Source organism: Alosa sapidissima, chromosome 11, assembly GCF_018492685.1.
Source record: "Alosa sapidissima isolate fAloSap1 chromosome 11, fAloSap1.pri, whole genome shotgun sequence".
NCBI classification, from domain to species: Eukaryota; Metazoa; Chordata; class Actinopteri; order Clupeiformes; family Clupeidae; genus Alosa; species Alosa sapidissima.
The window spans coordinates 3,626,764-3,651,029 of record NC_055967.1 but is presented as its reverse complement, the minus strand read 5'-3'; the positions used below and the strand labels follow the sequence as shown (position 1 = coordinate 3,651,029).

The 24,266-nt window shown below is 44.2% G+C and overlaps 1 protein-coding gene across 4 annotated transcripts; it reads right to left on the bottom strand.

The window, feature by feature from the left end:
- Positions 1-552: 552 nt before the first annotated feature.
- On the bottom strand, positions 553-11,119 carry cd151 (CD151 molecule). 4 transcript variants are annotated; one of them, XM_042108874.1, is made up of 9 exons: positions 10,966-11,119; positions 9,265-9,346; positions 7,969-8,160; positions 5,600-5,674; positions 4,214-4,234; positions 3,071-3,175; positions 2,177-2,332; positions 1,824-1,910; positions 553-1,251 (listed from the first exon to the last, which is right to left on the bottom strand). In XM_042108874.1, exons 2-9 carry the CDS (start codon positions 9,343-9,345, stop codon positions 1,192-1,194), a joined length of 777 nt encoding a protein of 258 aa, XP_041964808.1. In that variant the 5' UTR covers position 9,346; positions 10,966-11,119; the 3' UTR covers positions 553-1,191. The 4 variants fall into 4 exon arrangements, with proteins under 4 accessions (XP_041964808.1, XP_041964809.1, XP_041964810.1 ...); XM_042108875.1 differs by lacking the exon at positions 4,214-4,234; XM_042108876.1 differs by lacking the exon at positions 5,600-5,674.
- Between the last annotated feature and the right edge of the window lie 13,147 nt (positions 11,120-24,266).

The window sequence follows — 24,266 nt, the reverse complement described above, 5'->3', positions numbered from 1 at the left end:
AGATACAGTCAATATATGGCTCAGAGGCCAAGTATCTAGTGGGTTATAGCCTAGGCCAGTGGTTTTCAAAGTGGGGGCCGGGGCCATGAGGGGGTGCCAGGGGGGCCTCAGCAAGTTGGAAGGAAAAATAAAAGGAACAAATAAACACATTTGAAAATGTAAAATATACCTATTACTATGAGGGTTGTTATACAATGTCATTATAATATTGTGTCGCATATCTGGACATTATATTTTCCATGATAATGACTGTGAATAATAGTAGAGTGATAGCTCTCATATAGCAGAAAGCCCCAAATACAATTTTTACACACTGTATGCTCTATCACAAAGTGCTTGTGGCTAAAATAATTATTAGGATTAGCTTAATGTATTTTTACATTTGCCGTGGTATTGTCGATGGGTTTAATAACACATCAAGGGGGTCCTTGGCCAGAGCTCAGTGGTATTTGGGGGGCCTTGTCGTGGAAAAGTTTGGGAACCCCTGGCCTAGGCTACTACAGTGTATCCCCACGACTCCATTTTGGATTCACTTGTACTATGAACTTCCTGTTTACGTTAAAATATTGGCAAATATGGCTTTTTTTCTATAGTTATTGTTTTCAGGACCTCGTCTCATTGCAATGTAGACCAACTTTGTGAAAATGTTGTGTGCCACTCCCTCCAGCAAACATGAAAAGGGATTAAAATGATCTTAACCTTAATCAAGCAACTAATGTTACTGAACTGGTTGGATAACTTAAGCTACTGTATGTTGTTCAATAAGAAATAGCCTACTACTGTATAAATAAACTGACAGGCTAGTAATCTGTCATTTTCTGTCATAGCCTACTGTGTACAGTATAAACAGGAAGTTGACTGCCCAATAGGAAGGAAATCCAAAATGTAGTCGTGCATAGAGTCCATTGCTGTCTCTCATTACCTATTTAGAAATTATTCCTGTTAAGCAGCCTTACATGTCTGATAGCAAAAGGGGAATTTTTTATTTAAAGTTACAGAAAGCGTGATTAGTCGTCCAGCAGCAACAATGTTTCATTTTCCTCCAAGGCTTCTCCTCTTTCTGCTTGGGGATTTGGATTTGCTTATTCATGCTGGCCCATCTTTTCCTTCATCTTCCTTTTTGTTATGTACACAACACATTCAGACAAAGAGAATGCTCCAGAAAAGGGGGTTGTCCACATTCTGGAAGGGTCAGTAGGGGTCCTCCTTCAGGCTTTGGTAAAGACAGCAGGTGAATATCATCCCCACCAGCTGACAAATACAGAAGACACAACAGACGCTCAGAAATGGGCTCATATCAGCAGCTAAACTCACACACAGTGATACAAAGTATAAAGTATACAGCAGTGAAAAAAATGGAAATTGAAATTATAGCCAGAGGATTGCAATGAATCACTCCTTTTTCCAAGAATATCAAGAATGTAGTAACTTGTACAGAATGCCTCCCTGCCACTGACCAGTATCGGACTCACAGCATAACATAACAGTCGGGATACACCGGGTGTGCAACTGAAGTACTCTGCTCACTGTTTCTAGTGCTCTGCTAATTTTTTCAAATCTACGCGCTGCTCTCGCGTCTGCTGTAGCCAGTTCTATTGATGGCAGTGGGAGCTTTTGTTGCAGCATATACTATGGAACGCTTCAGTTGCACATCTGGTGTGGCATGTCAGCGCAGTATATGGCTTACATAACACCTCCATATCAGGGTTTGGGTTTGTTGTTTGTGATGTCACTGGTTATAGGCCTACTTCGTTTCTGCTAACTGTACTATTAGAAGTTACTGTGCACAAAGACAGGTTCTCATTGGTTCTGAGGGGATGTACCTGGATGAAGGCAAGGCCGATGCCAACGCCTCCCAGAATCTGCAGGTGCTGCAGCAGGAACTCTTCCAACTTACCAATACAGCCTCCCTGTGGAAGACACGGGAAGACATACAGTACAGTGTGTCATAGTCTCCAGTCAACAGCAACAAAGGAGAAGAGTGTGAGCGCAACAACCACAACAAGATACATACATCCAGACTGACATTTCCACAGTCAAAGATTAGCTCTCATGTATGTGCAGTGTGCAAACTGATTCAGCACATAATGGGTGAACCATTTCTCCATAATAAATTGTTTACGATTAATAACAACCTCATTAGCTGATAATTAATATTCACTCTTAGCTTCCACACCTCCACATTGTAGATGTTGGAAGGGTGGTGTCTACGCCCACAGTGATCTGATGGGGTCTTGCAACAGCTGTCAGGAACCACCCTATCACCAGCCCGATCCTTGATCCATGCCCCATCCCTCCAATCAGTGTAGTTGATACTGCCACAGCACTTCAGCTACAAGCAGGAAAGCAGAAAGAAAGAAAGAAAGAGGGATTGGGACTTCATTAACAGAAAGTAAAAGAATTCCAACACCTGGCTATGTTGAATTGAGGTTGGAATTAGCCATGGTTGATCTAGTTTACACAACTGACACTAAATCAGTTATTCTTCAATCTTTCAATGACCTGTTCCTTCAAAAATGCTTATCAACAGCATCTGTTATTGTAGAGGCTTTATAATATATGAGGGTTTGAATATTGGGTTTAATAAATATTGGGACAATAAATATTCATCATTTTGATATTGGGTAAGCTTTAGTTAGTGTTCTGTATATTAAGTGAAAGATACATTAATTGTGTTAATGATATGGTCCACAACAGACGTATATTGTGCTTGTGAGTTTTGAAAATGTGACTACAGATTGGACAAAAGTATGTCAGCATTGTAAAAATCTCTACATATTTAGAAAACTAGGTAAATACATCACAGACGTTATCTAACATGTATAAGACAACATTTAATGCATATCCTATGTGAAACATCCTATGTGACTAGTAATGTGTATTTATGATATTATGATATTTATGTGTATCCTAGGGGTCTGGTCATGTACATCTTATGTGTACAAGATCAATCAAAAACTTTGAGAAAACTCCATGCACTAAGAAAACACAATGCAACATGTACTGAGCAAACCAACACTCTAACACTGGTAATATGTATGCTGTGGTGTTGGTAATGTGTAGTACTCACATCCTGGTGTAGTTTGTCCACTGCCTTAGTGACATGCTCCTGACCAGGCTGATCATACTTATTCACCATAGTCTCCTTCAGGTTCACTCTCAGCTCATCGCTCAGCTGGTGGAAACACACACACACACACACACAAGCATGCATGCACACACACACACACACACACACACACACACACACACACACACACACACACACACACACACACACACACACAAGCATGCACATACACAATGCACAACCACGCAGGCACATACAAACATATACATACATACACAAACACACATTCACAGCACCCACACAGACAAACACAGTGACATTTTGAAGAGAAACAATGCACTTCTATAAGATACATGCACAATCAGCTACAATCCACAAATCACAACATTATCATAATTATATTTCTAATTTCCAGCACTGCCTCCAGAGAACTAGTTCTAATAACAGACACTGTATCTTCCCCTGTCACACTAACTCCACATACCTGCCTGTCACCATTACCACACTGAAACCAATCTATTCAGCTGCAGCTAACCAGATAGCTCAGGGCTCTCTTACCACATGCCTCAGTCACCTTCATGCAGCATGCAGGCTATCAGATACGCCACAACACCCCTGACTACCCTGGACAGGATAGGGATGGTATCCTAGCAGGCTTTTAAATTATGGCTGCTGCTCTCCTTACCCCCTGTGGAGATACCTAGACTTCTCTCTGTTGAGGTTATCTTAGCCCTCAGTTATGTTCCCCTGTATGGACTTACAGTCATCAGTCTAAATGGATCACACACCCCATACATCTTTCACTGTCATTCCACAGCCTCAGGCATCTCGAGCTCTGAAGCCTTTTTAAGTGAGACATCACCATCCAACCTAGATGTGTCACTTCATGACATGTGGTCTAAAACTGCACCTCTTCTCTTGCATGTTATCCAGCAGAACCGACGTATGACTCACTAATATAGTGTACAACTTCCCACACATTCCACTGCAAATCTATGCAAACTACTTAAGACCTGAGCATATAACAGAAATTACATGATGTCTGAAAACTGACAGAGAACATCCACAGAGGAATGAACTGGTGAAGGTGCTAAACAGCATGTTGGAGATTGAGGACAGATGGAGGACAGACAGGGTGTTTACCTGATAGCAGAGAGGGAAACACTGGATGAAGACGGGGAGGAAGAGAGAGGGGGATGTAGAAGAGGACGAAGAGGAAGAAGAGGAAGAAGAAGAGAAGTGTTTATAAGAATGGAAAGAACGGGGAGCTGGTTAATGGAAAGCATGCAGATTATGTTAAATGCACAGAGAACAAAAAAAAAACATTGCTGTGGCATGCATGCATATACATTTTTGTGAGATTATTAAAAAAAAATCTATGATAGATTTTTTCAAAAACAAAACATGCTATTCATAGAAAAAGATATTCCTGGCTCAGAGTATTTTTTCAAAGGGTGTTAAACACAGTATTATGGGAGTGATTAAAAGCTTGCAGACACTGAATGAAAAAGGGGGGAGGGGCTGAAACAAAATTCAGAAGAAAGAAATTTAGAAAAATAAATAGACAAGAATGTGCTTAAAACCAGAGGAAGATTCATTGTACATTCGCGTAGCAAGGTGGGGTGTCTTATGCTGTGCCTAGAAAAGACTGAGATTTCCTATTGCTTAGGAAACAAAAAAAAAACATCTGGAGAAACTGCCCAGTCACTGAGCGACACCTCCCTTCTGCAGCAGGCTATAAATTTATATTATGACACACAGTTAAGCATTCCGAGAGATTCAGCAAACTCCACCCAGAGAGTTCCTGGCACAAAAGTTCTGTTCCAGAGGAAAAGTCAGGACAGCAGTTGCTATACAGGATGAATGGCTTTGTCTTATGGGAGCAAAAGTGACTTTGGTGACTCAGGGTCTATTGGAAAATAATGTATACATAACTTCACCTGCACTCTTCATATCCAAAGGATACTAACCCCCTCTATGCGCCATTATTACAGAACGAAATCACACTATACAAATAAGGTCACTGCCTTTTTTTCATTACAGGACAAATACAAAACAAATCCAGTGAAACACTTCAAATGGACAAAACATTACATCTATCATGCAGAATAGTTGCAGACAACACACTCCATATGGCACCCTAAAAATGAAATACTGAGTGTAAAATGTAATACTACTAAAATGTTATACTGAGTGTAAAAATGTAATATACTCAAATGTTATACTGAGTGTAAAAATGTTCAATACTACACAAATGTTATGCTGAGTGTAAAAATGTTTAATACTACACAAATGTTATGCTGAGTGTAAAAATTTTCAATACTACACAAATGTTATGCTGAGTGTAAAAATGTAATACTACTCAGATGTTACACTGAGTGTCTGCTCTGTGGCACTCTGAGCCCAAATGACCCTGTGCTGAAGGCAAGCCAGAGAGAAGCTGACTGGAATGGGTCAGGCCTTCACCTACTGTGGATCCAGCTCGTTACCGTGGAGACAGGGAGGAAGGGGAGGGAAAGAGAACAATACCTCCTGGTAGTAGACATACGCCAACACCCCAGCCGTGATCTCCAACAGGAAAATAAACAGGAGCAGGATGAAGTACTGCCAAAGAGAAGCGCATACGAATACGCACACGCACACACACACACTTATAAAATGCTAAAAGAAACAATGGCAGGAATACTTGCTCATTCAATTGAATGCTTACATAATTACTCATCATATGGGCTACAAACAGTTCCTATATTTTCATATTGTACTCATATTCATATTCACAACAGATATGAGACACTGAGATAAAACCTCAGTAGTGAGGCCTGGATTTGTTTGACCTGAATGCAGAGAATAGCAGAAGTACATACAGTATGTGGCTCAACGTGCTCTGACAATCTGTGTGTGTGTGTGTGTGTGTGGCCTGTGTCAACTGTAAAAAACAGAAACACTTGTGTCGCCTCCTCTCAGACAAAATAGCGCATTCATCACACGCCTTCTCACGTCTCCCTAAACTACTCACACACACACACACATTGAAAATGACACTCTCCTTCTGTTCTGACCTAACTTCTTTTCATGTCTGTGGTCTCAGCTGTAGCTAATTTTCAGCTCCTCCTTCCTGTCTTGGACTCTCCCTTTTTCTCTTTTTGTGTACAGTATGCCTCAAACACTTTCTCACCTCTATTTCTGTTCTCTCTCACACACTCTCTCTCTCGATTGTTCTAACACTAACTCAACCCTTCTCTGCCTCTCGCCTCTCTCCTTCCTCTCTCTCTTCCAACAACTTTCTCTCTCTCTCCATGCTCTCTTCTCTCCTTCTCTCTCTCCACTCCCCCACCCCTCTCTCCTCCCCTGACTCCCTCTGATACTTTCCATTCTTTCACTCTGACTCATTGCCCCAATGTGAGCTCTTAAAGACACACAGCTTATAATATCATACACTAAATCCGCTCTACGTGTGGGGAGTGGACTGCACACAGACAAGGGTGTTTAATCCCCCTGCCCCCTCAGGACCTCTGCTTGCTCAGATGAAGACAGAGTGCAGAGATCTAACACCTCACTGATAACGCATGTGTAGTAGAGCACACACTCTCTGTTTCTCTCACACACACACACACACACGTTGCTATGGGAGAACAGAACACAGAATGCGTGGCATATACCCAATCCTGTCTGCTTGATGTTTTGGGAACAGATGGATTAGATTTGGCCTCTGAGGGTTTTTTGTGACCACTCACTCATGCCAGCTTAAAAAAAACACTCCCATGCCAACTTTTATTTTTTTTGAGTCAGAGTCATCTGGAGGAAAACCAGTGAGGCAGTGTTCCAACGTTAGAATAAAGGCAGTGTGTGTGTGTGTGTGTGTGTGTGTGTGTGTGTGTGTGTGTTTGTTGTAGGGGGTCAGCTGCAACAGCAAAATCTGTTAAGAGCTGTAACTCTAACCCCCACAATCTGTGCCGAGATGGTAAAGTATGATTAAACCTGTAGAGCTCATTAGTAAAACACAAGCTGTCATTAATTGCAAGGGGAAAATGTCCCTTCTTATTGCAGGAAGGGAGGGGACATAAAGTGTGATTATGAATGTTTTCCACGACTATTTTTAGTGTGAAATCTGGGCCAGTTCCTGCTATCCCCATGCCCTTTCCTCTGCTCACAGATAAGCAGAGACAGACTCCCTAACGGACAGGGCACATTCTCACCCAGGGGAATCTGAGCTGAGAGTGACACAGCACATTTCAGGCTATGTGTTAAACTCATGCTTTTGTTAGTGTTTTTACAGAGTTGTTTAGAGGAATAGTAGTCCTGTTTCCTGTACTATCTGCTGCTTGTGGTGTATAGTGTCTGGGCAGCACAGACACTACTGTGTTTTCCTAGTCAGTGAGTCTACTCCTGTTTCAGACTTTCATCACAGGGCAGGACACATGAGTCTCTCTCTCTCTCTGTGTGTGTGTGTGTGTGTGTGTGTGTGTGTGTGTGTGTGTGTGTGTGTGTGCATGTGTGTGTGTGTGTGTGTGTGCATGTGTGTGTGTGCGCATGCATGTATGCACGTGTGTATGTGCATGTATGTAACTGTGTGTGTGTGTCCGTGTATGTATGTAACTGTGTGTGTGTGTGTGTATGTGTGTGTGTGTGTATGTGTATGTGTGTGTGTGCACATGTGTGTGTGTGTTTGTGTGTGTGTGTGTGTGTGTGTGTGTTTGTGGCATTGCTCTGTGTCTCCACTTGGAGTGTTGAATGTCCTTGTACACTCCTGCTGCTATTTGTTGAGATATTTAAGCCCATACTGACATACATGACTGCATGGTGACATTGGATGTCAGTTTACTCACTGTGTGACTGCATGTGCATGTGTGTATGTGTGTGTGTGTGTTGTGCAGATTAGTTGCTAGAGCAATTCTTACCACTATCAGGAATCCCTTGTGCTCCTTAATGGTGGCACAACAACCAAGTATTCCTGTTGCCACGACAACAACCCCTGCCAAGATGAGGACGTAAGCAGAGGCAGAGTACGCACTGGAGGCCAGCAGGCTGATGTACTCGCTCTTATCCACCAAGGTCCACACACCCACTGCAGCCACAGCACCCCCTGCCAACTGGAAGGGCACAATGCAGGAAGATAAATCACAGACCAGGCCAAACCAGGGTCAAGTTCATATGCATTCAAAAAAGCTGCGGTACAGCTGGGGTATTCTGTGAAAGTATTCTAGCACTGACATTGTGTTACATTTGAATTTTGTGTTTCTGTGCAACAAATTGATTTTGTTGAGTTCCTTAAGTAAAATTAAAAGTCTTATAATTTTAGTTTGGAGCTGCACATTGACCTTACAGATTGCCAAAGAAGTATTAGAGATTAGTGGAATCAGCACAACCACAAACACTGAAGTTGTTGTTGTCGTTGTATGCCTTGGATGCAGATCAAACGCAAGATGGTGATGTCAGACATGCATCACTCTTGACATTATAATCACTCAGAGACTTCAGCACCACAACGTCATCATGTTTGGTCTAGTAGATGTTTTTGAAATATTCTGATTTTGGTTATATAAACTGGGATGCATAGACTGCTGTTCAAAAGTTTGGGGTCACATAGAAACTTACATTTTACTCAATTATAGACAGAATACCAGCTGAAATCAGTTGCATTTTTTTTTTTTTTTAAATCTGGGCAGCAGTTTTCTGATTATATTATATGCTTACATAATTGCAAAAGGGTTCTCCAATGTTTGTTATTTTCAGTTAGCCTTTTAAAATTATATCAGATTAGTAAACAGAATGTGCCTTTAGAACATTGGATGAATGGTTGCTGATAATGGGCAACTGTATAGTTATGTAGAGATAAGCCATTTCTTTCTACAACAGTCATTTACAACAATAATGATGAAAACAAAAGGCATTTCTAAGTGACTCCAAACTTTTGAACGGTACTAACTCCAATGCACATACATTTACTCTGCTTCATGTGGTATGAATTGTTCTGATGGCACCATATCAAAATTTGTGTTCTATATACTCCCTGTGCTGCATGGCCTACCACCACATGTGCCCATGTGTGCCATCTTTGCGGTCATGTCAACAAGCCATTTTTACTGAAACAACACCAGTGTACTAAAATGCCAATTTTAGACACATGCAAACATGTGTTCACTCTCTATACCTCTCTCTCTCTTACTTACACACACACAAAATCTCTCACTTACCCAAAAGATAAAGTTGAATGTGAAGAGTAGATATTTCAGGCAGATAGTCCCACATGTGTTTGTCTTGTCTTCCGCCCCCATGCTGAGAGGTAGACAAGATTATTGGACACACAATAACCGCCACATGTGTCAGAGATGGACCATCCCATGAACATATAACCCTACATATCCCCTTAACAATGATGCATGCAGACATTAATATTCATTTATCGTGTTGAATGCAGGAGCATTCGGTTCTGTATTTTCTTTCACACCTGTCATACCATTTGGTGCACTGGGTCATGATAAAGACAAATACTTCCATGGTCTCTGGAATTACATCTGAGAGGCTTTATAAAAGGGTACACATTTTCAACATCAGTCAGTCTAAAGAGTCTCTCCCCTCTCTCTCTCTCTCACTGTGTGCGCGCACTCAACGGGAAACGAAGGGCAGATCTCGGCGGTGGAATCACTCTTTCACGCTCTGCGTCACATATACTCTGCGCTGTCATGTTCTCTTCGCGCGCTCCCCCGCCCTCACCTATGTAACGGGATATGGGAGTCATGCCGAGTGAGACATTAAAATAACTTTACAACCGTGACCTCACCTTGAATTTAGTCTCTGTGTGTGTAAATTCGTCTCTGTCCCCGTAACTGTAGAACATTTCCCACGCAATAAAGATGCACTACAACTTTCTACGGTAGGGTAGCCTACACCGCGGATACCTACAAATCATTGTGTCTTTGTTGTGTTCTGCCAGTTCCGTGGTTTCAACAAGCAGGCTGGAAGTCCACGACAGGTAGCTCATTGATTTGTGTCTCTCACTTGTCTGTAATGTCTGTCTGATGACTCACAACGGTTAGGTAGCCCACCCACACCTCTGCTTCGACCTAGACCAAGTTCAAGGCTAACAGTCGGTTGAAGACAAAGTTAATTGATTTGAATCTAATATGATTTGTCATTTGTGCAGGAAATCAGATTAGAATCAGAAAAAGGCCAAAAAAGAAAATGCTTTGAAACGTTTAAACCCGGACTGGCTACTTTGATTTACAACAAGAAATAAGGCCGGGAGGTCACTGTTTACCACAATGACCTATTAATAGTCAAGTTGGCTGGAAAAAACAGTGAAGTTTACCCAAAACAGAACGGGATCTTTTAAAGCATGATATGTTGTTTTTAAAAGGTTTCTTTATAGGCTTAGGCCTACTTAAGTCGCATGTTTGCCAACTCCTTTAAGCAAATGTGTTGAACGGCAAGATCTGTCAGGAAAAAACACACTTTTGTAGTATACCTCCCCTCACACCACGCCGTGTCAGGAATCCGCGGAATCCAGCCTTGTAATTCATTGCAGATAGCGGGCTGCGCTTTGGAGCGGATCTGCCTCGCCAAATCCTAATAATATATGCCTTCACGTCACGGAAATATGTCAGTCTCTAACATCAAACCGAACTGAAAGTTTACATAACAAAAAAAAACAGTTTTTGTCACATAACAGGCACATTACATTAACTGTTTATAGGTTCGTTTTGTATTTCTTTCCCCCTGTTTCCGCTGCAACAGACTATTGTGATACCTCTAATATAAAATAGGCTACATTTCAAGTGCCAAAAGAAATATCCAATGTTAAAGCCGCCTAACACGTAGAATAGTCCTAAATAGGACTTCGCCCACAAGCGTACGAGTCAGTTTAAGGAAAAACATATGAGACAAATAACCGTTACCTTGGTCCAAACAAGTATTTCTGTCGTGTCTTTCCAAAGAGGCTTGTCAGCGTGCGTATCCGCCTGTGTTTGTTGTGGGAAGTATCCTACGTCTGACTGTAGCGCAACCCAGCCCAGGAGCGCGAGCGAGCGCGAGCGAGCGCGAGTCTGTCTCTTCCCCCCTCGCGCTAAAAAAAGCGCATTTCTGCACCAGACTGGGCAATGCTGCTGTTGACCTGTAGGCTGTGGCGCCAGTTGACTACTCTAGTGGGGAGACATGAACAGCATTATTGCAGCTTGTTTACAGTTTGTTGTCAGATGATGGCGTTTCACATTTTATTTAGTTGATAAGTTATTACAGCCCATATTCTTCTAAAAGGGTTTACGATAAAGCGGAATAAACCATAGGGAATTGGAAAAGTTTTTAGGCCCACGTCAATATTTGCTACATGTCCTCGGGTCTGGAGATTTTGAAAGAATTAACACTAGAGGCTGGTTCTGCATTGACCTTACTTCAACCTATACGCACTAGGCCAATAAATACTACAATATAGTTATATGGTAGTGTATATGATGTTCTGTAATATCCTATTACCGATAGTCTACGTAGAACGCAGGTATACGCCGTATTTCAGTATACCCACCTAAAATGTTCAGTATACCCACTTAAAATTAATTTTTCAATATTTAGAATAGCACAGCCACGTTTCATCAACAGCCACTTCTCATGGAAGCCTTGTAATTTAACAACACAACGATATTACACTTTACAATATTCATTCGGAGATTGCGGCAGTCAATCTCCCATGGATTCTCCGTCAGTTGTTTCCAGATATGAAACCATGCAGCGTTGACCACTGGCACTGCTTTCTATGGGGACGAATGGCTGAATGTCAGATCACCGCCATGTTTAACCGCGGTATCACATATTGCCAGCATAGTGAAGGACACTTTGTTCAGACCAATTTGTTCGTTCAATTTTTTGGGGGATTTGTAAAACTATATATTTTTGGAATCCTTACAAACAGAAGAATCAGAAAATCTTTGGTTGACCATTTTTAGAAGTCATTACTGCAGTCATTTTAGGACCTGAAAACGGTGTACTATTACACTAAAAACGCCATAGGCTAATTTGCTGATATCTTGCAGAGTTGAAATTAAAGTAAATCTGTGTTAAAAAAAATTGAGGAAAAGTTGTTATACAGCATTTTTAGATAGTTCAAAGGGTCATTAATACAAATCCACCGTATAACATTTAAATCAGGTCCCCAGTGTCTCTGAAGTTTCATTCAAAAATGGATGCTTTGCTCTCAGGAGAGAAAATACTGGTATAGGGTAAAAAATTTAACTTTTATGTAGGCCTATCACCACAAAACTTTCCCAGTTTTTCACTTACATTAAGTATTTTTTGCATTACAAGTTTTCTGAAATGTAATGTTTAAATGTGCAAATAAGGCTTAATCTACTGAAATATGCACTAATGTGCACAAATGTCCAAACTTGACACGTACATATTGGATGAAGCCTTAAAAATTAGCATTGCTGTTTAATGATATAATAGTAGCCAGCAAGTAAAGAAGGTCCCTCTAAACACCATGGAGGTGTTAGTCCCTCTAAACACCAGGTGGAGGTGTTAACAATCATGAGTTTTAACTTAGCTTCGGGAATCCTGGATATTTTGTTTTATTGTCTTAATGAGATGCTTAGCTGAAAAATTGTGTACTTTGTTCAGAAAGCATGTTCAAAAATATATTGACCCATCGTGACTTTTCAACATGGTGGCCGTGGCAGCCATTTGTCAACATGGCCATCTGTGCCAACTGTTTTCAGCAAGGCAGTTGGCGAATATCCGGAAGTGGAGTGCAGCAACAACGAGGCAAATCCTCAAGTGTACACACTACAAGCATTCTTTGCGTGCCCATCGACTCATATGTGGCTCTGTACAAATTGCTTCTGGAGGATTTCTTAATGGAAAACCCACAACTGAGAGATGTTTGCTGGCGGGCAACAGAGCAAGTTGAATTGGCATGCTCTGAGAAGGACAAATGCAGGCTAACGGTACATTCCTTGAAGCTTTGACTAATGCAGAATTTGTGAAATCATTAAATGAGTGGGAAGCAAAGAAAGCTAAAAATGCAATTTTCAGATCCATCATGAACTACTTGCATCGAGTGGAGACAATCCTCTTTTTGTGGCAGCTTCTCGGACTGCTGATCTTGCACTCCATCTTCAGGCTTCAGAAGGACTTAGCAAACTTTTCTTTGCATTTGACAGAATCAGATACAAGCGACTGTAGCCAAGATACATTGCTGACATGCATGACCTCAAAGCTAAGCATCCTAAGACCTGGAAGGAACATCAAGAGGGTAGTCTCTCAGTCACAAGGAGTGGCATTCCGTTTGTGTCAATCGGTGCAGACCATGCATGCAAACATCTCAACTAGGACCTAGTGAGATAAATAGAAACCATCAGGCAATAAACAAGATAAAGGCTGCCATACTCAGTCATGGCAATCCAGTTACTGCTGAAGGTGACCAGTTGTACAACATGATCACACATGCCTATGTCCCACAAGAATTTGTAACACAAATCTTGAGTGTTGATGCAACTGGACAGAAATTGTATGAAGACTATGTTGAAGGCAGAATCAATGGTGACAACAGCCTTTGGTCACCTGTCAAGAAACAAAACAACAATATGTTCATGTCAGGTAAACTTAAATCCTCTGTAAAACTGTGGATCTCAGAGAGACCAAAAATCTCTATGGGAGACTACTGGTCCTTGCCATGTCTAACAGGCATGTTGACCAAAAGCAGGCTGTGGGCAACTACAGTATGAGTTCACGCAAACACCACAAGCTCTTTTTGCCTCCAGTGGGGATGCACTTCAATGCTCAGACAAATCTAAATTGATACATCTTTTAGAAAATTTGGCAAAGGAATACAAAGATAATGAGGAGCAACTACAACCTGGATGTGAGGACATAGAATGTCAATGTAGAATGTCTCATCCCACTCACAAAATTGCCCTTGTAGATGGCATGGTGGTTGTTCAAAAGTTGACAAAGCCAGCAACCGTAGGCACAGTCAAAGATCTAAGTGAGTGGTTCTATGACAGACTAATGTCACTATCCAGAGACTATGATGAGGTCATTCTGGTGTTTGACACATAGATAGATAGATAGATAGATAGATAGATAGATACTTTATTGATCCCCAAGGGGAAATTCAAAATCAACATACAAGGCTGATTCTTTCAAGCATATCACAACGCAGAAAAGAAGACGAGGAATCCCTATCCAGTACCAAATTAGAGATGATACAAACATCAAGAACATTCTGATGAGCCGTTTACTCTCCCATGACCAGACGAAGTAACAGAGGATCAGCTATCTACTTTGGCTAAGTTTGTATGTGCTGCATACTTACCAAAAGGGGGTCCAGATTGACAATATCCCAGAATTGAGATGGAATCTTTTCTGCAAGCACATGGCAGAGAGTGACAAGCTTCCACCCACATGTGCTGCTCTGAAAGAGCATGTCCTGAGAGCCCATGTTCAGGCTATATAACTTTTCAGTTACAGTGATGATGACAGCAAGGATGATAGGGATGTGTAAACTGTTTTTTGGTGCTTTGGATGAGTACGAGGAGTAGGGGAAGGGGAATGTTAGTATCCCGAAAAAAAAGCGAGTAGAGTCGAGTTGAGCTAATACCATGCAGTGGAAAAGCCCCATCCCAGATAGCAAAATCAGATTGGCAGATAGCGGACCGCTGGTTTTGGTGAAAAAAATGCTCTCATGCATCTATTTCATGCTGTTCTAGTTTGGTGGGGAAAGTGGGAGGGGAGGAACGACAGGATTTGACTCTTGCTCATGAATATTCATGACATGTTAATGACCTCGACTCTGATTGGCTAACAGTACTGTGACGCTCCCTCCAGTGCGTCCTCATCCGATTCTGCCTGTCCTATGCTCCATATTCAACTTTACAGTGCTAAAACCTGGCTAAAACTCGAGTCAAAATTGTTGCACAAAATGTCTTCGGAGATACAACTTCATGTGTTTGATCTTAGTATCCGAGTAGGAAGAAGAACCGCTTCCTGATCGTTTGTCGGTGAACATTGGTTTAATAGAATGGTAACAATTGCATGTCAGCTTAAAATTTCTCCTAAAAGAGGTAAACGTTTGTGTCAATCGTCATCTTGCATTCAAGTAATAAACAGTTGGAAACGTTTTAAAATAAAGACCTATTTCTTTACACAGTCAAAAGTCTTTGCAATCTTCCTAGTAGATATTTTACTTCACAACACAGGTTATAAGCACCCTAAATGCAGTTCAGCCACTGACCTAGCCTGCTAATTGTATGCTATCGGAATAGATAGTTATGGTTTGAATTCCATGATACTATAATTAAAAGACCACTCGGTTATAGCTCAATATATATATATATATATAGATCTAAATGCAAACACACTTACCTACTCCTAGCTATATTTCACTGGAATTGCACCAGAATGCCTACAGAAGTAGAGAATGTGTGCTGCAAGACTTCTCCAGTAATGAGTATAAATTATGGCTTTGATAGCCTACATTGGCAGAGGTTAGCCTACTCAAGTTGTTTTCTGTCACGTATGACCCTTAGGAAAAAGTACTATAGGAATCTTATAGTTTAAGACTACTATAGAAAAACTATAGCAGTTATAGGATATTATAGAGTTATTAGTAGTACTTCTACAGTATGTCCCAAAATACGTATTCCTATAAGATTACTATAATATTTTGTCCCAAAATACTATAAGATTCCTATACTACTTTTTCATAAGGGGATTGCTCATGTGGTTAGAAAAATGGGCAACACCAGTACCCCCGTTGTCTGTATGACCCTGTGCCCAGGATTAGAACCAGTCTGCCTTAACATAATGTACTCCCTTCAAAATGCACTAAACATTCGACTATGACGACTATGGCCCCCTGTGAGACAGAAGATATGAAAGGTAAGATAAACCTTTAGCCTAAAAGGGACAAAAACTGATGCAACTCCTAAAACTAATATACAAAACAGGTCAATTTTCAACAAATAGCTTTATTATATTTACATACAGCAGTGGTACTCAAAGTGTGGTCCGCAAGCTCTCTCAAGTGTTCCACAAGTAGATGTGGTAAAATATAATAGATGAGTTGTTTGCAATATTGAGCCAACTTGTATGTACAGTAAATCCAAACAGTTCTGCAACACGCATGTAACCTACAGTATGCCAGTGTAACCGGCAGACTAACTGCTGTACCAAGTTTGTCCTCCTGTTCTCACCGTAGCTCCTCTCCTATCGGTCACGCCCTCCAGTTAGCTTGCAGGTGGCTATGTACTCATTAGCGTCAATGGCACTTTCTATAAGACCGGCACCGGAGGTGGGCTAGTAAGTGATCCCTAGGCTCCGTAAGTCCTCCCTACACTGTGTTCGCTGTGCTGTCACCTATGAAAGGTATTTGGCTGTGTACCAGACGCTTCCGGGTAGTGTTTTGTTGATCTACCGAAGGTCTTGACTGAAAAGACGCCGTTTACGCGCAGGTTGCACTGTCTATTGGGAGATGCGTTAAGGTTTGCGTACTGGAGAGATACCAGGGAGTCCCATTTCCATTCATGTTGAGTGGTGTATTCCTAGAGAAAGATTGCCACTGCTGCTTTGCCTCCTGTAGATTTAAGTAATTGTAGCTCTTGCCTCATTTTGTTTTCTTTATTTTGTTTTGTTTGTCCGATTGATTTGGCCTAAACATAGGCGTGGCTGTGTTCATTTATCTGCCCTCCGTCGTGGTGTGTCGGCAACAGGTGTGGTATTGGCTGCCCAGTATTTTGCTGTGGTAATGTGTTATGGTGGTAATGCTAACATCTAGCTTTCTTGACCCAGCCAGTTATTGCCAATAGCAACCATATCTTCCCTTCTCCCCTCCAGAGAAACAGTGTTGCAGCTGTTCCGCGGGGCAGGTCGCCGGATCTGAGTCCTCCTCTTCGCGTACTTCACACAGTATTTGTAGTGGTAACGTGCACCTCACTATTTGCAGTGATCACTCTTTGTAGTACCTGTGCATATGCGAGTGTGTGTGTGTGTGTGTGTCTGTGAATAGGCAACAGAATCAGCAGCACGGGTGGTGTGTCGGTCTCACTCCTCTTCCAGGACAGGTAACCTCTCCCGAACAGCTGATCAAATTAACCCTACGTGATTACATGTAATATTCCTGGTGGCAGCCACTACCTTCCTCTTGCTGGCCTATTGGGCCTAATATGTATTGCACTCCATCCTGAGAAACAAACCCAAGACTGACTTTTTACTGAATTGCTTGTGAATAAATATTGTTTATTTTTTCATTGAAATACCACGTCTCTGTCATTACTTGCTTATCTGTGTGCGAGAGCCCTCTTGTCTAAATCAAGGTGTTGGAGGTCTAGCTAAAGTACATCTTGGTGTGAAAGGCCCCAAGTGGCATAGTCGAGCACTCTAGAGTCAAGACTCTTGTCATCTGACTCCCGTGGTCACAATCTGGCGTAGTCGGCAGGATTAGTATACAGAGACGTGTATTTCATTTGTTTTGTTTTTTTGTCTTCCCTCCTTATATGTTTATGTGTTGTGTTCTTTTTGCTATTGTTTGAGAGGCAATATACCGTAAAGCAGGTAATAGAGGCAAAGCAGCAGCTGGCACATCGGGGGACCTGACAATTCTACATTGAGGCACCATATCACCGCACCCTCTTTTGGCCAACACAGAAGTAATCTAGCCCTTCTGTTTCAGCTATGGCGGAAGAGTTACAGGAACTGAGGGAGCAAGTGCGGCAGCTTCAAGCGGACAAGGAGCGATTGCTGTATCTCCCTAGGGAAAGGAAATGTCCTGTGTTCAGGGGCAGATCAGGTGTTGGTATTGATGAATGGGTGGAAGAAGTGAATGCTTGTGTGCGTGCAAGACATTTGGGTTCACGTGACCAGGCCTATTTTATGTTTGATCATTTGGATGGTGAAGCAAAGGATGAGATACGCTATAGGCCTAGGGCAGAGAGGGAAGACCCAGACCAAATTGTATCTATCCTTAAAGACCTTTATGGATGTTCAACATCTTATGTTGCCTTACAAGAGCAGTTTTTCTCCCGGAAACAACTTGATGGCGAGTCCCTACAGGAGTATTCTCATGCTCTTCTCTCTTTAATGGATAAGGTTAAACAAACTTCCCCTGGATCAGTGCCCCAATCTGACTTGCTGCTGCGTGATCAGTTTGTAGAGCATGTCATCGACTCTGATCTTCGTAGAGAATTAAAGCGGTTGGTACGTCAGACTCCAGGGCTGTCCATGTTGGAGGTGCGGGCTGCAGCCATTCGGTGGGAGCGTGAAGGTAGGCCCAGCGACTTACCCCGAGGTAGAAGTTATTCAGTCCCTTCCCTCTGTGCTATGCAGACCTCTAGAGGTCAGTATATTCCCCCTCCCCCGGTGAACCCGGCTAGTTCAGAAATTACAGAATTGAGAGCGATGTTGCTGAAACAACAGGAACAGATTAATCTGTTAACTAGCAGTGTGACTGCTTTGCAGGGACCTGCACGCAATGTCAGGTCCAGCCGCCCTTCCCCAGTCATCTGTAGGCGGTGTCAAAAACCTGGTCACTATGCAAGGGAGTGTGACAATGAGCGAGTGGTTTCAGCACAGCCCTTAGCTCCTCAAACCCATCGTCAGTCTGACTCCGTTTCCACTTCTCAGCTGACGGAAAACTAGCTCCCTCCAATGTGCAGAGCCACACGTTGGGTGGGGGCAGTATGGGCTCTCAGGGTCACAACCCGGCACGCCATACTGTGTCGTCTCTTGTTGGACAGTGTCCCAAGGTAGCTGTTAGGGTAGGGGGAGTAATTGTTAACTGTTTATTGGATACAGGGTCCATGGTGTCCACTATGGTGGAAAGTTTCTTTGTAGATAATTTTCAAGACCAGCTCCAGCATTGTCATTGGTTGCAGCTTCGCGCTGCAAATGGTTTAGAAATACCCTACACAGGCTATGCAGAGTTCACGGTTGAGTTGCTGGGGAGGGTAATCCCTCATCGTGGCTGGTTAGTAGTCAAAGATCCACCAGGTCAGTCTCTTTCATCTGCAGTGCCCGGTGTGCTGGGAATGAATATCATTCGAGAATGTTATGATGAACTATTTGGCCAGCATGGCCCCGCCCTGTTCGATCTCCCACCAGTGGTTCATGCTTCACCTCCATGGCAGAGAGCCCTGCAGCATTGCCACCAAGCCCAGTTCAACATCCCTGGAACTAAAACGGGAATTGTTAAAGTTAGGGGTCGGAGGCCCATCCATATACCTGGCGGTACTGTCAAGTTGGTGCCCGCCACCTGCTCTCCCCAGTTCTGTAACGCCTCTGCCGTTCTTATTGAACCAGCTACAAATTCGTTACCTGAGGGCCTTCTTGTGTCACCTGCCCTAGTTCATGTAGAGCGAGGTACAGCTTTTATTCCGATTGTTAATGTTGGGTTTACTCGTGCTACACTTTACCCCCGTAGTTCAATAGGTGTGGTGGTCCATGTCACAGTGGAAAGCCTCCCTACAGGGATTACTGGGGTTGTTCAGGGCACTAATACTGTTACAGCCACCCTTAAGGCCCACACTGGACAGGTTAACTGTGTGACTGAGCAGATCCAGGCCATTGACTTATCCGTGCTCTCAGAGTCTGAACAAGAACACGTGAGGGCCTTCCTGCTGAAGCATGAGTCAGTTTTCTCAGCTTTTGAGGGTGATCTTGGCTGTACCAACCTGCTGTCACACGACATTCCCCTGTTAGATGACAGGCCTATTAGTCAGAGGTATAGGCGTCTCCCCCCTTCTGACTATGATGCTGTGAAGGCCCACTTACAGCAGCTTTTAGACAGTCAGGTCATCCGGAAAGTAGTAGCCCCTATGCCTCTCCTATTGTTCTGGTGAGGAAGAAGGATGGCAGCCTTCGCATGTGTGTGGATTACCGACAACTCAATCACAAGACACGGAGGGATGCCTTTCCACTTCCCCGCATTGAGGAGTCCTTAGATGCGTTGTCTGGGGCACAGTGGTTTTCCACGCTAGATCTGACTAGTGGCTATAACCAGGTACCAGTAACGGAGAAAGACCGCCCAAAGGCCGCCTTTTGCACGCCATTTGGGCTATTTGAGTTCAATCGAATGCCCTTTGGGCTGTGCAATGCTCCAGGCACCTTCCAGCGCTTAATGGAGAGGATGTTTGGGGCTCAAAACTGTCAGTCACTCCTGCTGTACCTGGACGACATCATTGTTTTTTCGTCTAGCATAAATGACCACCTGTCCCGCCTAGATCTGGTGTTGAGCCGACTCCAGAAAGAAGGCTTGAAGGTAAAACTGGAGAAATGCTGCTTCTTCAGGAAGGAGGTCCAGTATCTGGGCCACTTAATCTCCCGTGACGGCGTGTCTATGGATCCAGCCAAGGTGTCTGCCGTTGCCAACTGGCCTCATCCTACCAATGTCTCAGACCTGAGGTCTTTCCTTGGATTTGCGAGTTACTACAGGCGGTTTGTTGAGGGGTTCTCAAAACTAGCGGCCCCATTACATCGTCTGGAAGCTGAGCTAGCAGGGACTAAGACGAGGAAGGGCCACGGACCACGGCTAGATGGAGCCTGGACAGACGCCTCTGAGCAGAGTTTCCAGGAGTTAAAGAGGAGGTTAGTGAATGCACCTACCCTGGCTTTTGCTAACTTCACTCTTCCCTTCATCCTTGAGGTGGATGCCAGCCATATCGGGCTTGGAGCAGTGCTCTCACAAGAGCAGGAAGGCAAAGTTCGCCCAATTGCCTACGCCAGCTGGAGTCTTAGCCCTGCCGAGAAGAACTACAGTTCCATGAAGCTGGAATTCCTGGGCATGAAATGGGCAATGACTGAGAAGTTCCGGGAGTACTTGTGGGGCCAACAGTGTACAGTCTGGACTGATAACAACCCTCTAAGCCATCTGGATACAGCCAAATTGGGCGCGACCGAGCAGCGATGGGTAGCTGAGTTGTCTGCCTACAACTACACCATTCGATACCGTTCTGGTCGATCAAATAAGAATGCAGACTCTCTGTCCAGACAGCCCCCTGCAGAGGGCCCCAACCCTGTTTCAGGGCTATTAGCGGTCGGAACTGCTCTACCTGTGGCCGTACAACAAGCTGCTCGACGAGAGGAATGTCTTCAGGTGACCCAGGCGGCCATGTCTGTCTTTCCTTCTCATACCACTGAGGATCTGCAGGCACTACAAGGGGAAGACCCGACTATCAGGGCCTTCCTCCCATTCTGGCGAGAGCAGAAACCACCTAACTCTACAGCCCGTGAACGTCTACCTGGACCAACCAAGGTACTGTTCCGCCACTGGGATCGCATGGTGGAAACTGCTGGTCTGCTTTACCGCCGGATTCACCGGCCTGACGGGGCTGAGGAACTTTATCAACTGCTGCTGCCAGCATGCCTAAAGGGTGACGTGCTGAAGCAGCTGCACAATGATCACGGCCATCAGGGCATCGAACGCACTACCGAGTTAGTGCGGCAGAGGTGCTATTGGCTGGGAATGAGGGAAGACATCAGACAGTGGTGTCTAGACTGTGTGCGATGTACCCTCGCCAAATCCGCTCACCCCAAGCCCCATGCGCCCATGGGACACTTGCTAGCGTCCCGCCCAAACCAAATCCTAGCAGTGGACTTCACCTTTCTGGAGCCCTCCAGAGATGGTAAGGAACAGGTTTTAATTATAACTGATGTGTTTTCTAAGTTCACACAGGCGGTGCCCACCCGGGACCAGAAGGCGGCGACAGTGGCCAATGTGCTGGTCCGGGAGTGGTTTTTCCGATACGGGGTCCCCGCTCGTCTGCACTCTGACCAAGGCCGCTGTTTTGAGAGTGCTGTTATTTATCAGCTGTGCAGCCTGTACGGGATCCAAAAGACCCGGACGACACCTTACCACCCGCAGGGCAACGGTCAGTGCGAGCGGTTTAACCGCACTATGCATGATCTGTTGCGCACACTCTCGGCTGAGCAGAAGAGCCATTGGCCTGAGTATCTCCCTCAGTTGGTGTTCAGCTACAACACCACAATCCATCAGTCAACGGGTGAGTCACCGCATTTCATAATGTTTGGTCAGGAGCCTCAACTACCTATTGATTTCCTTTTGGGCAGGGTACCAGAACCAGAAGGTGGCAGAGTGAGTGAGTGGGTGCAGGAACACCAGAGACGTCTAACCGTGGTCTGCCGCACAGAGGAAGGAACGGCATGACCAAGGAGCCCAGAATGTTCCATTGGAGGTAGGACAGTTCGTCTATCTTCGAGACCACGGAGTGAGAGGGCGCACCAAGATCCAGGACGCCTGGAGCCCAACCCTACATCAAGTGGTTCGAGCCCCACCCCCTGGTGGTGTGGTATACTCCGTAGCCCCCGTGCATGACCTCAATGGAAGTCGGCAAGTACACCGGGTGATGCTAAAGCTTGCCCGCCAAAATCACCGCCCAGAGCCTCCCGATGTACCCTTGGAGCCCATGACAGCAGCTGATCATGAGACTGAAGATCACACCGGTCAGTGGGTCGTGGTGAGGGCACCCGGAGTCCAGACACAGCCTGCCCATTTTGACCCAGTGGCCCCTCCCCCTGAACTGTCGGATCCATCTAGCCCCCTGGTGCAAGTCGACCCGTCTGCTCCGGCTCCATTAACTCCTACAGCAGCTAGCCCTGATCACGGCGCCCTAGCTCCACGGCGGACCTCCCGGACCACTGCTGGAAGACATGGAAATCTCCATCGGCTCCCGGTATCAGTGGTGAGTAGGACAGACGGGGCTACGAACTCCCAGGTACCTGGCTCTAGCAGTAATATGACAGCAGTTTTCAGACCCTGGTGTTAATAGGACCCTGTTTTTATTTGTTGGCCTAGATCCAGTGCTTTTTATTATATTTTTATTTATCTGCGGGACGCCGATAAAGAATGGGGGGGTAGAATGTAACCGGCAGACTAACTGCTGTACCAAGTTTGTCCTCCTGTTCCCACCGTAGCTCCTCTCCTATCGGTCACGCCCTCCAGTTAGCTTGCAGGTGGCTATGTACTCATTAGCGTCAATGGCACTTTCTATAAGACCGGCACCGGAGGTGGGCTAGTAAGTGATCCCTAGGCTCCGTACATCCTCCCTACACTGTGTTCGCTGTGCTGTCACCTATGAAAGGTATTTGGCTGTGTACCAGACGCTTCCGGGTAGTGTTTTGTTGATCTACCGAAGGTCTTGACTGAAAAGACGCCGTTTACGCGCAGGTTGCACTGTCTATTGGGAGATGCGTTAAGGTTTGCGTACTGGAGAGATACCAGGGAGTCCCATTTCCATTCATGTTGAGTGGTGTATTCCTAGAGAAAGATTGCCACTGCTGCTTTGCCTCCTGTAGATTTAAGTAATTGTAGCTCTTGCCTCATTTTGTTTTCTTTATTTTGTTTTGTTTGTCCGATTGATTTGGCCTAAACATAGGCGTGGCTGTGTTCATTTATCTGCCCTCCGTCGTGGTGTGTCGGCAACAGGTGTGGTATTGGCTGCCCCAGTATTTTGCTGTGGTAATGTGTTATGGTGGTAATGCTAACATCTAGCTTTCTTGACCCAGCCAGTTATTGCCAATAGCAACCATATCTTCCCTTCTCCCCTCCAGAGAAACAGAGTGTTGCAGCTGTTCCGCGGGGCAGGTCGCCGGATCTGAGTACTCCTCTTCGCGTACTTCACACAGTATTTGTAGTGGTAACGTGCACCTCACTATTTGCAGTGATCACTCTTTGTAGTACCTGTGCCTATGCGAGTGTGTGTGTGTGTGTGTGTCTGTGAATAGGCAACAGAATCAGCAGCACGGGTGGTGTGTCGGTCTCACTCCTCTTCCAGGACAGGTAACCTCTCCCGAACAGCTGATCAAATTAACCCTACGTGATTACATGTAATATTCCTGGTGGCAGCCACTACCTTCCTCTTGCTGGCCTATTGGGCCTAATATGTACTGCACTCCATCCTGAGAAACAAACCCAAGACTGACTTTTTACTGAATTGCTTGTGAATAAATATTGTTTATTTTTTCATTGAAATACCACGTCTCTGTCATTACTTGCTTATCTGTGTGCGAGAGCCCTCTTGTCTAAATCAAGGTGTTGGAGGTCTAGCTAAAGTACATCTTGGTGTGAAAGGCCCCAAGTGGCATAGTCGAGCACTCTAGAGTCAAGCCTCTTGTCATCTGACTCCCGTGGTCACACCAGTTTAAATCATATGAATCCTCTGACAGCATTTACAAGCATGGTGCAAAGACAATAAGCAAG

What these genes read in the sequence shown, in the direction of transcription:
- cd151 (XM_042108874.1), bottom strand. Translation starts at nt 9,345, where the DNA reads ATGGGGGCGGAAGACAAGACAAACACATGTGGGACTATCTGCCTGAAA. An exon ending in CATTCAACTTTATCTTTTGG is followed by an intron (nt 8,161 to 9,264) that starts GTAAGTGAGAGA and finishes GTGCCCTTCCAG; the next exon opens with TTGGCAGGGGGTGCTGTGGC. An exon ending in CGTATGTCTACTACCAGGAG is followed by an intron (nt 4,235 to 5,599) that starts GTATTGTTCTCT and finishes GTCTTCATCCAG; the next exon opens with TGTTTCCCTCTCTGCTATCA.